This window comes from Marmota marmota, unplaced genomic scaffold (genome assembly GCF_001458135.2).
Source record: "Marmota marmota marmota unplaced genomic scaffold, marMar, whole genome shotgun sequence".
Lineage (NCBI taxonomy): Eukaryota > Metazoa > Chordata > Mammalia > Rodentia > Sciuridae > Marmota > Marmota marmota.
The window spans coordinates 3,149,446-3,161,019 of record NW_025999863.1 but is presented as its reverse complement, the minus strand read 5'-3'; the positions used below and the strand labels follow the sequence as shown (position 1 = coordinate 3,161,019).

General features: G+C 64.5%; 1 protein-coding gene across 1 annotated transcript in view; it reads right to left on the bottom strand.

Moving 5' to 3' along the window:
• LOC107157301 (lysine-specific demethylase 4B) overlaps positions 1 to 11,574 on the bottom strand; it is an 88,559-nt gene that overhangs the window by 28,020 nt on the left and 48,965 nt on the right. The window contains exons 9-10 of the mRNA XM_048812454.1: positions 7,761 to 7,864; positions 3,593 to 3,730 (exon numbers count right to left, since the gene is read on the bottom strand). Coding sequence (XP_048668411.1) covers positions 3,593 to 3,730; positions 7,761 to 7,864 — 242 coding nt within the window. The remainder of the gene's footprint in view (positions 1 to 3,592; positions 3,731 to 7,760; positions 7,865 to 11,574) is intronic.

Below are 11,574 nucleotides of genomic sequence, written 5' to 3'. Positions count from 1 at the left end.
GACCGCTGCCCCCTGCTCTGTGGCTCTCACCCGGCCGCCGTGGGCCCTTAGGCGGGTGCTACCCAGCCCCTGGATCCTGGGGAGTGGCCTGCTGAGACTGTGGGGCCGTCCCAGCACAAGGACCCTGGCTCCCTCCCTTGTGAGCAAACCGAGGATAGACCTGGGCTCCCAGGCATAGGCAGGGAGGGCTCAGACCCACACGGCTGCTAGGACAGGGAGAGCGCCCAGCGAGGGGCCCCGACCCTGAGTGTGGCTCAGCACCCTGCCCGGTGAGCAGCTGATCCACATCTGTGCCTCCAGCGCTGGCCTGGCCCTCCTGGCTGTCCAGCCCTGCTTCAGCCAGAGCAGGAAGGGCTGCAGCTGCCCGTCCACACGGCCAGCCAGACGAACCAGCCAGGGCTCTGGCAGGGCTGTGAGGCTCACCGCCACCCAGGGGATGCCCTTCTCTGGAGCTTTCTGGCCAGGAGGACCCCTAGGGACCCACTTGCATGGGTCAACCCCCACCACTGTCGGCCAGTCTGGGGTGTGCAGTGGGCAGTGGCAGCACGCACCGCATCCAGGTTGGCCTGCCGGGCACCCATACCGAGTCCCAGGCCCATCTGAGACCTCCACAGGCAGCAGGGTCAGCTGGGGTACCTGCGGAGGGGTCAGGGTCAGCACCTCTAGGCAGAAGGCCTGGGGCTGGGAGCACGAAGAGCCAAGACTGGCAGGCGGGGTCAGGGCCCGGCCCAGGGGCCTCCAGGTCAGGGCTGCAGACTCCCCCTGTGAGGGCCAGAGCATGTGTGCCATGGGCTCGCGGCCGGGCGGTCTCTGTGGGAATCGCTGCCCTGGAGCCGGAGGACCAGCAGGTGTGTCCACGGCATGGACCACAGGACGGGCGGCCAGCTGTCCTGGGACGTTCCCTGGTGACGTAAGGTCTGAGCCCTGTGTAACTGTCACGGCCGTGGTCTTCAGATGCCCCTCCCAATCCATAAGCAGAAGGAGCGCGGTCCACTCCACCCTGGAGGAAGCCGGCCGGCTGGGCCTGGCCTGGGCTCTGGCCACAAGCCCTGACCAAATGCCTCCGTGGACAGAAGCCAGTCGGCTCAGGACAGTGGAGAAGGAAGGACAGGCAAGGGTGTGCGGGGCCTGGAGGCTGGAGAGGGGCCGACCAACAAGGAGGACAGCCTCCAGGAGGCAGGGCAGGGTGCCGCCCCGACGAGTTGGGGACGAGCTGGTGCAGGGTCCCTGGCCACAGGAGATGTAGAAGGTGAGGCCAGGCCTCCTGCCCTGCAGCAGGGCTGCAGCCCGGGGCCCGCCACAGCCCCGGGGGCTCCCTGCCTCTCGCCCCTGCTTCTGCAGCGGCCCCCGCCGCCTCCCACCCAGCAGGCCAAGGCAGCAAGGAGCCTGGTCCCCAGTAGAAGGGCGAGAGCCAGCGTTCCAGGCCATGGACACCTCCCCTCCTCTATGGGCCTGGCCCTACCAGGGGTGGCCGGGCAGGGGTGGGCACAGCTGGGCTGGGAGGGGCGCAGCACCTGGACGCGCCCCCAGCCCCTGGCTTGCTCGGAGCGCTGCAGTCCGTGCGCTCAGTAATTTCACGCTACGCCGCCCGACAATGTAAGTGCGGAGGCCCCGTCGCAGGCCGCACTTCCCAAATGTCACTTGTTTGTGAACACATGGCTGAATCCAAAATTGCTTTTAATATCGGGGCTCTGACGGCACCTCCAGACAGCACGAGCCCGGCACACAGCTCAATCTGTCTTAGGCCAGCCACGGCTCAGACGGTCCTGGCCACCAAGGTGCCCCCGCAGCCACGCGCACAGCTAAACTCCCCGTCCACAGAACCACAGGCCTGACGTGTTTGCTCCTTTGGAGCAAAAGAGGAATCCTGCCTCCTGGTCTCCCTCACAAAGAGTAGCCTGAGCCCGCCCCGGAGCCTGCGGCAGGCCTCCTCAATACAGGCCCCTCTCCTTTAGGACCCCACCCCAGTGGGGCCACTCGTGGTGGAGCACCTACCCAGCATGTGCGAGGCCCTGGGTTTCATCTCCAGCAGTGCCAAAAAACCCCAAAAATAAAAACAGAAAACCCCAAACTACAACAACAAAACACGCGAGAAAGATAGAGAGAGGCCCCTTCGTGCAGAGCAGCACTGCCCTCAAACACGAGGGCCTTGCTGCAGCGCTGTGGTCTCCACTACCATGCTGAGAGCAAAGAAAGGGCAGCTCCTCCAGGGACACAGGTCAACCTGATATGTCCACACACACCAGGCGGGCGATGTGCAGCGGGAGGAGCGTGTGCAAGGCTTTAGGAGCTGTGTACCGTTTTGGATCTGGGGCTGAACCCAGGGTGCTCAACCACTGAGCTACACCCTCAGCCCTTTTTACTTTTTATTTGGAGGCAGGTCTCACTGAGTTGCTGAGGCTGGCCTTGAACTTGTGGTCCTCCTGCCTCAGCCTCCGAAGTAGCTCTTGATGATAGGCATGGCTGTCATCCTAGTCCCAGAACCTGCGGCAGGCACACTGGTCAGCGCAGTGCCAGAGCCTCACTGGCAAAGACCTGAGGTCTCGGGAATGGCGTGGCATCTGGGTCTCGCCTCTGACCTCTCCTCACGGCCCACCCATCTAGATCTGGGGGGAATCCAGTTTGCCCCAGTTCTGGCTCCTCTGGGCTCTGCACTTGGAGGCTGCAGGGGGCAGGCCTGCCCTCGGCTCCTGCCTGGGCAGAGTGGCCACACCGACTCTGCAGTGTGGGGCCCAGGAGGAGAGGGGCACCAGCGCCCCGGCCCAACGCCCGGGCCAGGCCCGGAAGGAGCGCACGGCTTCCTGGGTGCCGCTGGGATAGGCACCGGCGGCCCACAGGGGTGTCCTGGGAGGGGCCAAGCCAACATCCCCTGCTCTCCCTCCCATGGCTCCTGTCAGTCTGAGACCTGGTGCTCACAAGCTCCTTGCAGCCCAACGGCATCTGGACCCCGAGGCCCACCCCTCAGCACAGCCCTGGGGGCGTCCCAGGGTGGCCCGCACGCCCTCTAGCCTGTAAGTGCCATACCAACGGTGCACACGGGGCTGTAGCCAAAGGTCGAGGAGGCTCTGGGGATAAGCACTTGGTTCAGATGTCCCGCCTACTGGCCAATGTCAGTGCTGGACAGGAGGGCAGGTGACCACGGGAAACCACTGAACTTGTTCTTCACCAAGCCAGCAAGAGGGGTAGGGGCTGATCCTGACCACTGCCCAGAGCAGCCCCTGGAGGGCCCACCAGGGACGGGAAGGCAGAGGCCTAAGTGGACACTCCTTAGCCCCTAGCCCTCCAGAGAACCACTCACTGCCGGAAAAAAAAACTCCCCATTTGGACCCCAGACCAGCAGGACAACAGGGGACAGCCCCACCAGGGCCACCAGACCAGGCAGCCAGAGAGGACATGCTGGAACCTAGCCCCGAGCCACTGCAGGCCCCCTCCACCCCCCCCCTCCACCAGGAGAGAGGCATGAGCTTGCTCAGGACCCCAGACGCTGAGCCTGGGTGAGCAGCTGCCCCAGGGGCCCCGGGCCCTGGTGGCAGAGGCAGGTCGGGCCACTTCCTACCCTGCGAGACCCGTGCACGGCATCTGCAGGACCTACCTGAGTGGCAACTTTGCCGTAATCAATCCACCGCAGGGTGGCAAAGTTGGTGGACTCTGCGCAGTTGAAGCCGTGGTTGAAGCCCGCGTGGTAGCCGTAGGGGAACGTGATCATGAACTCTCCGGCCTCCTGCGTGATCTGCAGGACAAAGTGGACAGGTGAGAGGGGGAGAAGGGGAAGGCCAAGGGGGAGGAACCAAGGCCACCAGGAGCCGAGCACACGCCGAGCACAGCAGGAGACAGGGCTCAGAGGGGCACCCCAGGAGCTAGCGGTGTTCTGCAGAGTTGGGGAGCCCTGACGCCCGAGGCGCCTGCCTAGCTCCCTGAGGGCAGGGCCACTGCTCTGCCACCAGCACTGTCGCTCGCGTGGCCGGCCAGCCCTGCTCTGCAGCACCTTCCAGGACGCCACTGGGCTCTGCGACTGGGCACTCGGGCTGAAGCCCGGGCAGGCAGGGCTGGCCTCAGAGGAGGCTGTGGCACAGCCCTGCCAGGTATCCCCACGGGGGTCAGGCTCAAGCGGAGAGAAAGTGCTGGTGGCATTGGTAGGGTGCTGAAAAGGGACAGGGCACCTGCAGGATAGTGTCCTGTTCCTGTACAAGGAGTGGCCAGGTATGCAGACCACATGCCAGGAGATGGCCTGCAGAAGGCCACTGTTGGGCCACAGAATCTCCCGTCATGCCTCACATGGTCCAGCATGAGGCCGCAGAGACCACAGAAACCAGCGTGTGGGGCCTGGACAGAAGGGCCATTGAAGAGAGACCCGGCTAAAGGGCTGGCCTGAGTGGGGCGGGCGGGGGGCCACAGTGACCCAGACCCCAGGCTTCCAGAACAGCCTCCTGAGGCCTGGAGGTGGGGGCTGCCAGACAGTGGGGGGTCAGCCCCACACCACACCAGGCCACCTTCCACTCCCAGGATGGGGACGGCAGACCACCACCGACCCATCTGCTGCTGATGAAGTGCTTGGGAAGGCGATGCTCAGAAAGATGGCAACAGGCAACGGTGGAGACGGCTCCCGCTGCCGGGTGCGCCTCAGACAGGCACCGAGGCTCGGGAGTGGAGGCGACTGAGGGGTCCATTGGCAGACCCCGAGTCTGTCTGTCTGCAGTACGCCACGTGGCACAAGCAGAGGGTGGTACACACCCACACCCTTCCGGCAGCCAGGGCAGGACGGGTGTCCAGCACCCTGCAGGCAGGCCCACCCACGCGTGCTCTTGCCACTCGGGCCCGCTGGCTCTCAAGGCGCACGCGCCAAGCCGAGGTGCCAGGCGGGGTATGAGGGGCCAGGCGGGGTCGAGGGGCCACTCAGGCAGGGTCGTGCCGGCTCCTGGATGCCAGGAGGTGGAGCCAGTCATGAGGCTGCGTCGCTGCGTCCAGCCTTTCCCTGCCGATGGCCGTGTGGGCCATTTCCAGCTTCAGGCTCCTGTGAGGAAGCCACCAGGAAGGTCCCTGTGTGAGGCTCCCTGCAGACGTGGGTCCTCTCTGCAGAAGTGGGCATGGGAGGGCATTGTGGGCCCAGGGCTGCGCTTCCTAGAGAGAGCCGCCCAGGGCTCTCCAGCACCCGTGGCCACTGTGGCCACGCAGGTGCATCCGCAGCGCCGAGGCCGACGTGTCTGCTGGCCTGCGGGTCCTCGCGGGTCCCTCCAGCCCTGGCCCTGTTTGCACAGGGGGCTTGTCCTCTTGCCCTCACGAGTGGGCTTATGGGTGTTCTCAGACCGTTCACCTCACTTGTCCCCCAGAGAGGAGCAGAAAGGGCTGCATGCGTAACCAGCAAGGAGTCCAAGGCCCGGGGCTGGGGTGATGGAGAGGGGCTCCCCCACCAGGAGCAGCCGCGCATCAAACATCAATCAAGACCCTGCGGCCTGGGAAGCTCCCGTCCTGGAGAACTGTAATATTTTTCTTTTCAAATAATTAATTACACCAATCAAGGGAGTCAGTGTGCATTAAGCCATATTTTAAAATTTCTGTCCAAGTGACAGCCTCACGCAGCAGGGTGGAGTGTCGGCAGGAATCAGGGAGGGGGACATGCCTGCGTCCCCAAGGCCCCACAAACACCCACGTAGCCAAGATCTCCAGGACTGCCTCTGTCACCTCACTTGGAGCTCCATGTAACAGAAGCAGGTGAAATAGGGCTTGGAACTTTTTTAAAAAATGAAATTAATGGCCAAGCGGGTGGCCCCATCTCTAATCCCAGCGGCTCGGGAGGCTGAGGCGGGAGGGTCATGAGTTCAAAGCCAGCCTCAGCACTTCAGTGACACTCTGTCTCTAAATAAAACGTAAAAAAGGGCTGGGGATGGGGCTGAGTGGTTAAAGGCCCTGGGTCCAATCCCTAGTATTGATTTCCCAGCCCGTTGGAGCTGACCCAGAAAGCCCCTGCTGTCTCTCCCTCTGACCCCAGGCGGGACGCTCTCTCTCCAGAGGCTGCCCTGGCGTGGTGGACAACCAGGCCTGCAGGTTCACCACGCAGCACACACAGGGAGCTACAGACTCAGGCCTTCTGGGGCACAACTGGGACCCTGTGACACCAAGTGTAAAGCCTGGACATGAGGGGCCAGGCTCAGGTGGACACTGGGGCCTCATCGGCCCTGACAAGCCCTCGCTTGACTGAGGCCTGGGATAGGACACGCTGGCTGGAACGACGAGAAGGCCATGTTCCCATCAAAACTTCCGCATCCCTGTGGTGTACCCAGCCTGGAAGCCTGTCCTGCACGTCGCTGCTGTCAGCATCTCCTGACAATGGATCAGGGGCGTTCTGGTGATGGGCAGGCCGAGCAGCAGGGGTCAGTGGGGAGGGGCGCCCGCCCGGCTGCTGGTCCTACAGGGAGCCTGGGGCCAGATCTCCGGGGCTCTTGCAGGATGAACGAGGCAGTCGGAGGCAGGTTACAGAAACACACACTTTTTAATCATTAAAAGCCTCTACCATCGATCTGCTTTTCCTTCTAGAAGTAAATACCATTACAAAGATTTATAAGGGGGGTGCGGGGAGTGACTCGTTTGAAGAGTGCCAGGAATTCAGATGGGGGACCACGCTGCTCTCAGAAAAGGGTGCTCGTGGCTCATGGGTCACGTGGGAGGGGCTGCTCCTGTCAGCTGGACGGGCACAGACACCCGGCCCCACAGGCCACATCCGGGCCACCAAGCCAGGAGCAAGGGAGCGGCTGTGGTGTTGGCAGGTCACAAACTGCTGTCTAGACCGCACCTCTCCCTTCCCTGAGCACAGCGCCCTCGACTGGTTTCCTGGTAGCGACTCAATTGAGGCCACAACAAAAAGGAGAAGCAGGAACAGGAGCCTGTGTCCTCAGGACCCTCCCCACCATCCTGCACACCCCGGCCGGGGCACAGTCCCTGGGCCATGCCCACGCGGCACGCGGTCCCAGCTGATGCTGCAGGCAGCGACCGGGCTTCAGGGGCCACCCCACCCCCGTGTGCTGAGCTCCGTGCGAGGCTCTTCACAGAGCCCTTCAGAACCAGGCCCCAGAGGCTCTTCTCCCCGCCCGCCCTCCGGGCTTGGAAGGCTCCAGCCTCCCACCTGGATGACCTGGGGACTTTCCTGCCCACAAAGGCCTGTCCTGAATGCCCGCTGGCTGGACCTTCAGGCCAGGTGCAATGCATGCTCCCCTGGGGACACAGAGCTCCCAGGCCTGACTGAGGTGCCTGTCATCTGGGTGCCTAGAGAGCTGCTCTCTCACCACCCACTACCTCCTGCAGACCACAGTCCCACCTGACACCTCGGCCCTCAGCCCTCTGCGAGGATGTGTAGCCTTGGAACACAGGCTGCAGGGAGCCAGCCCTTTCGTCTCTAAGCCTGTGTGCATCCTCTCCAAGGCGGGCTGAGGCGGCCACTCTATGGGGCCCAGACAAGGTGCAGCCCGAGAAAAGGCACCTGAGGCTGGGAGGGGTCTGCCCTGGGTCCTCTGTAGCAGGTCCCACCTTTCCCCTTTTGCACCTGACCCCCTGTAGCCCTGCTAAGGGACCAGGGGGCCACACTGGGGCCCTCACTTGGTTCACAACGCCCCCACCTCACCGCCAGCAGGGCTTGGAGGCCAACCTCAAGGACAACTTGCCTCCCCTCAACCTTCTCTGGGTCAAGATCCTGTCTCCTTGGCCATTTGCGGCCACTGGACCCAGGCCCTGGCCCCTCCCCACGCGGGCCCCTGGCAGCCCATACGCACCCGGCTGAAAGGGATCCCGTACTTCTTGAGGATGATGGGCGAGATGAGCGTCATCTTGTGCCGCAGGAAGGCGTCACAGCCCTGAGAGCTCCCGGGGAAGAATCCTGGGCGGGAGAGACCAGGGTGAGCAGGGCTGGGTGAGCGTGCTGAGCTGGGTGCCACGCGCCCGAGAGGCCACGGTCAGGCCACAGCTGCAGGACCCACACGTGGCACGGGGCTCTGCTGGGGGACGCAGGGGCCCTGCGGGCAGCAGACCAACAGGGATAGCCCAGAGGGAAGGACAGAGCCACTCATGTGACAGGTGTGGCCCGGCACACACCGGGTCCCACACTTGGGCTCTTCCTGGATGGGATCTGCTGTGCCACTGTCGCGTGGAGAGGACCTGAGAGTGCAGCCAGAGGGCAAAACGGGTATGGCCCCCCTCCCGGCCAGTACTGCAAAGCCAGGCGAGGCCCGGGGTGGACAGAGCAGCTCTCACAGGCTTCCTCCAGCAACCAGCCTGACCCGGCCCCAGGAGACCCCGGGGCACACGGGGTCCTGAGCGCCCTGGCCCGGCCCACATCTCCCTGCTGAGCAGGAACCAGACAGAGCCACCCTCAGCCCCCAGACCCAGGGAGAGGAGAGCTCACAGCCACCCGCCTCACTCTCCCGCCACACGAAAGGGGTGCTCTAGTTCCTGCTCGGAGGCTTCCTGCCCCCAGCAGACCCCTAGCTGACCAAGGCCACGTTCAGTCAGGACCCAGCATCGCCCCACGGGTACCAGACGCTCCCAAGCACTTCCCAGAGACTCCCACGCCCCCCTCTGGCCGAGGCTCGTCACCACACCTGCACTGTGGCTCAGGGAAAGGGAGTCCCGGGCCTCCAACAGCAGGTCCTGGCCATGGCCCAGCTGGCCCCACGCCTCAGGGGGAGCACACAGCCCCCGCTGCAGGAGGGACAGCACCAAGGAAGGCCAGCTCTCTCGTGGGCTCGGCACACTTCCTAGAGCCGGCACGCAGCCCCGAGCCAGGGTGGGCAGCACGTGGGGAGAGGCCCCTCCGTGCTCAGGCACTTCCTGCTCTGCTCCTGACAAACGGAGGATGAAGAGGCCAAGGAGGTGGGCAGGGCGGGGGGCAGGGAGGGCCAGGCCAAAGCCGGTCCCTCATCCCAGGTGTCTGCACGGTGCTGGTCTGTCCATCCCAGCCACTGTCCCCACGAGGGGAGACCAGGCGCCATTCAGATCAAAGGCAGGAAAGGAGGAGGTCATGGCGGTGGCAGGCACAGCCCACGGGTGTCCACTGCCTCCAGGATGGACCTGCAGCCATCACCGGCCTGGACCTGGGACCCTGGTCTCTCGGCCAGCACACGCCCGGGGGTAGATGGTCAGAGGAGACCCTGGCGCTGGCAGAGGCTCGTCACCACACCTGCACTGACACAATGGCAGTTCTGGAAGGTGTGACGCTCCCTGGACCAGCCCTTCCCCCTCGCCGAGAGCATTTTAATGAGAATTACGACTGCCTGCCACTGCTGCCCGCCACTGCTGTGGCCGCCCGCCGTTCCTCTTTTTAATGCGCGCTTTAAGTGGCGCTCATTAAAGCTCTAATAAAGGCGCACATTTTAAGTGATTAGCACCGATAATGCGCCGACGCATTAATGCTCTCTCTGGCCCCCCAGCGCTCCCCCAGCCCTCCCCGCAGAGCCAGGCCCTCGTTCTCCAGGTTAGTCGCACACCCACCTCAGCCCCTCCACCACGGAGCCCGTGACACAGCCCAGGACCCTGGCAGGGTCCCAAGCCAGGCAGCCAGGAGACGCTGGCATCTGACAGGCCTGTGCTCCTTGTCTCCGACCCTCCCTGGCCAAGGCCTGCCCCGAGTTCTGGGCAGCTGAGCTTCCACTCTTCAAGGACCCGTATGGGGAGCCCCCACGGAGCGGCCTTGGCTCCCCACAGGCCCTGCCAAGCCCTGTACATGGACACACAGCTTGCCCCAGGTTGTGGCTCGGCTGTGAAGAGTGGGAAGGGCGTGTGCCCGCCAAGACTGCCCAGGCCACGGGACCCTCTGCTTGTCCCCACTCGTCCCCGCTCGCCCGTCGGCCTGCAGCTCTCTTAACACAAAAGGCAGCCAGAGAGGAGCTGGGGCACCGCGACTGGTCTAGACGTGATCCAAACGCAGAGGAGAGAAACTGTGGGCAGGGCCAGGGGCGCGGTGACCTGGTCACCACAGTGCCTGAGCTCGCCACTTAGGTCCTTCCCTCTGTGAGCCCACAGGGAGACCCCGGGGTCCTCACGGGAGGAGGCAGGAGGGCCGACACCGCGTGCCGGCTCTGGACTGGAGGAGGGGGCCTTGGACTGTCCCTGGGGCCTCGGGAGGCCCAGCCTGCCTCCCCTGGACTAAAGGCTACAACCTCCAGAGCTGGGAGCTGAGCTCTTTGAGGCCAGCGAGCAGCAGCACAAGAGGAGACCCACGCCACAGGGAACACAGCGGATGCCCTGAATGACATCTTGCTAAAAATGCAACTGGAACGACCAGTGGCTGGCCCTCTGCTGTGGCTGAGCGTCACTGCAGACGCCCAACGAGAGGCACATGCTGCTGGGACCAGGTGTGGCCACCCCCAGGGAGGTCCAGGTGCCTACAGGACGCCAGGCAGCCGCTCCGGGGAAGGCACCCGGCCCACCTGCCCCAGCAAGCCCCCGCATCTCAAGTGCATCTCCCAAGATGAACAAACGCCGCGTGCCACCTCCAGGACAGGGCGCCCACTGCTGGGGAAGACCGGCTGCTCCTCCGACGCCCAAAGCCGGTGGGAGCAGGAGACGGCACGTGCAGGGTGTCTTCGTGCCAAAGGAGAGAAGGGGACAGAGGGCAGCAGTGGGGGTCAGGGAGCTGAGGGTTCTTGTTGTCCCTCACTCTCTCCTGTGCCCCAGGTTGCTCCCACGTGGCCCCAAGGCCACCTGCTGGGCCAGCACAGAGTTGGTGGCTTTGCTGAGGCGGGCGCTCAACAGGGCAGGACCCGAGAGGCGGCTGCAGCAGCTGGGCTCGCTGCACCTGGGGCCGGAACTCCCACCCGAGTGGGGAGCACAAAGGGTGGTGATCAGGTCTCATGGAAGGGAGGGAACCCCCGCCACAGAGGACACACAGCAGGGACCGCCTGCGAGGGGCAGCCCTCACCAGGCGCCAGCTCTGCTGGGGCCCTGACCTTGAAATCCCAGCCTCTGGAACCCGCCACTTGCCGACACATCAGTGGGGTGCCAGCTCCATGGCCCAACATGGGGTAAGACTGGACGGTCCAGGCTCTGAGGAGCCATGTGACAGCAGACAGCTCGGGCTGGTGTTGGGCAGGAGAGCAGGCCCTGTGGCAGGAGCTCCCGGGGGACCAGGCTCCTGGGCAGCAGGGCCACAGGGCTTGGTGCTGAGCCAGCCAGGCACCCCCAAACCAGGAGCCCCTCAGACAAGTGCTCTGGCTCCGAGTCCCCAGATAGGGTATGAATGCAGGCCAGGCGATAAGGACATCCGCAGAGGGAGCCCAGCACAGCTGGCCCCAGGACGACATGGCGCATGGCCTGGAGGCACTGCACAGGCCAGGGGCGGCCAGCCCAACCAGACTCGCAACTAGAGAGGTGGCGAGGCGCAGGCACCGTGAGGCCACGAGGACACACCGCCCTCCCAGCCCGCAGGAGCGCGGCCAGGCCGGGACCTCAGGTACAACAGACACGGAGACCACACACGGTGGGATACGATCTGGTCCCCAGGGAGACAGAAAATGGGGAACAGGACACCAGTGTCCTGAAGCACATCGCTGTCCCCAACCAGAACCCACAGCCGCCACTCCCTGGCCCGCC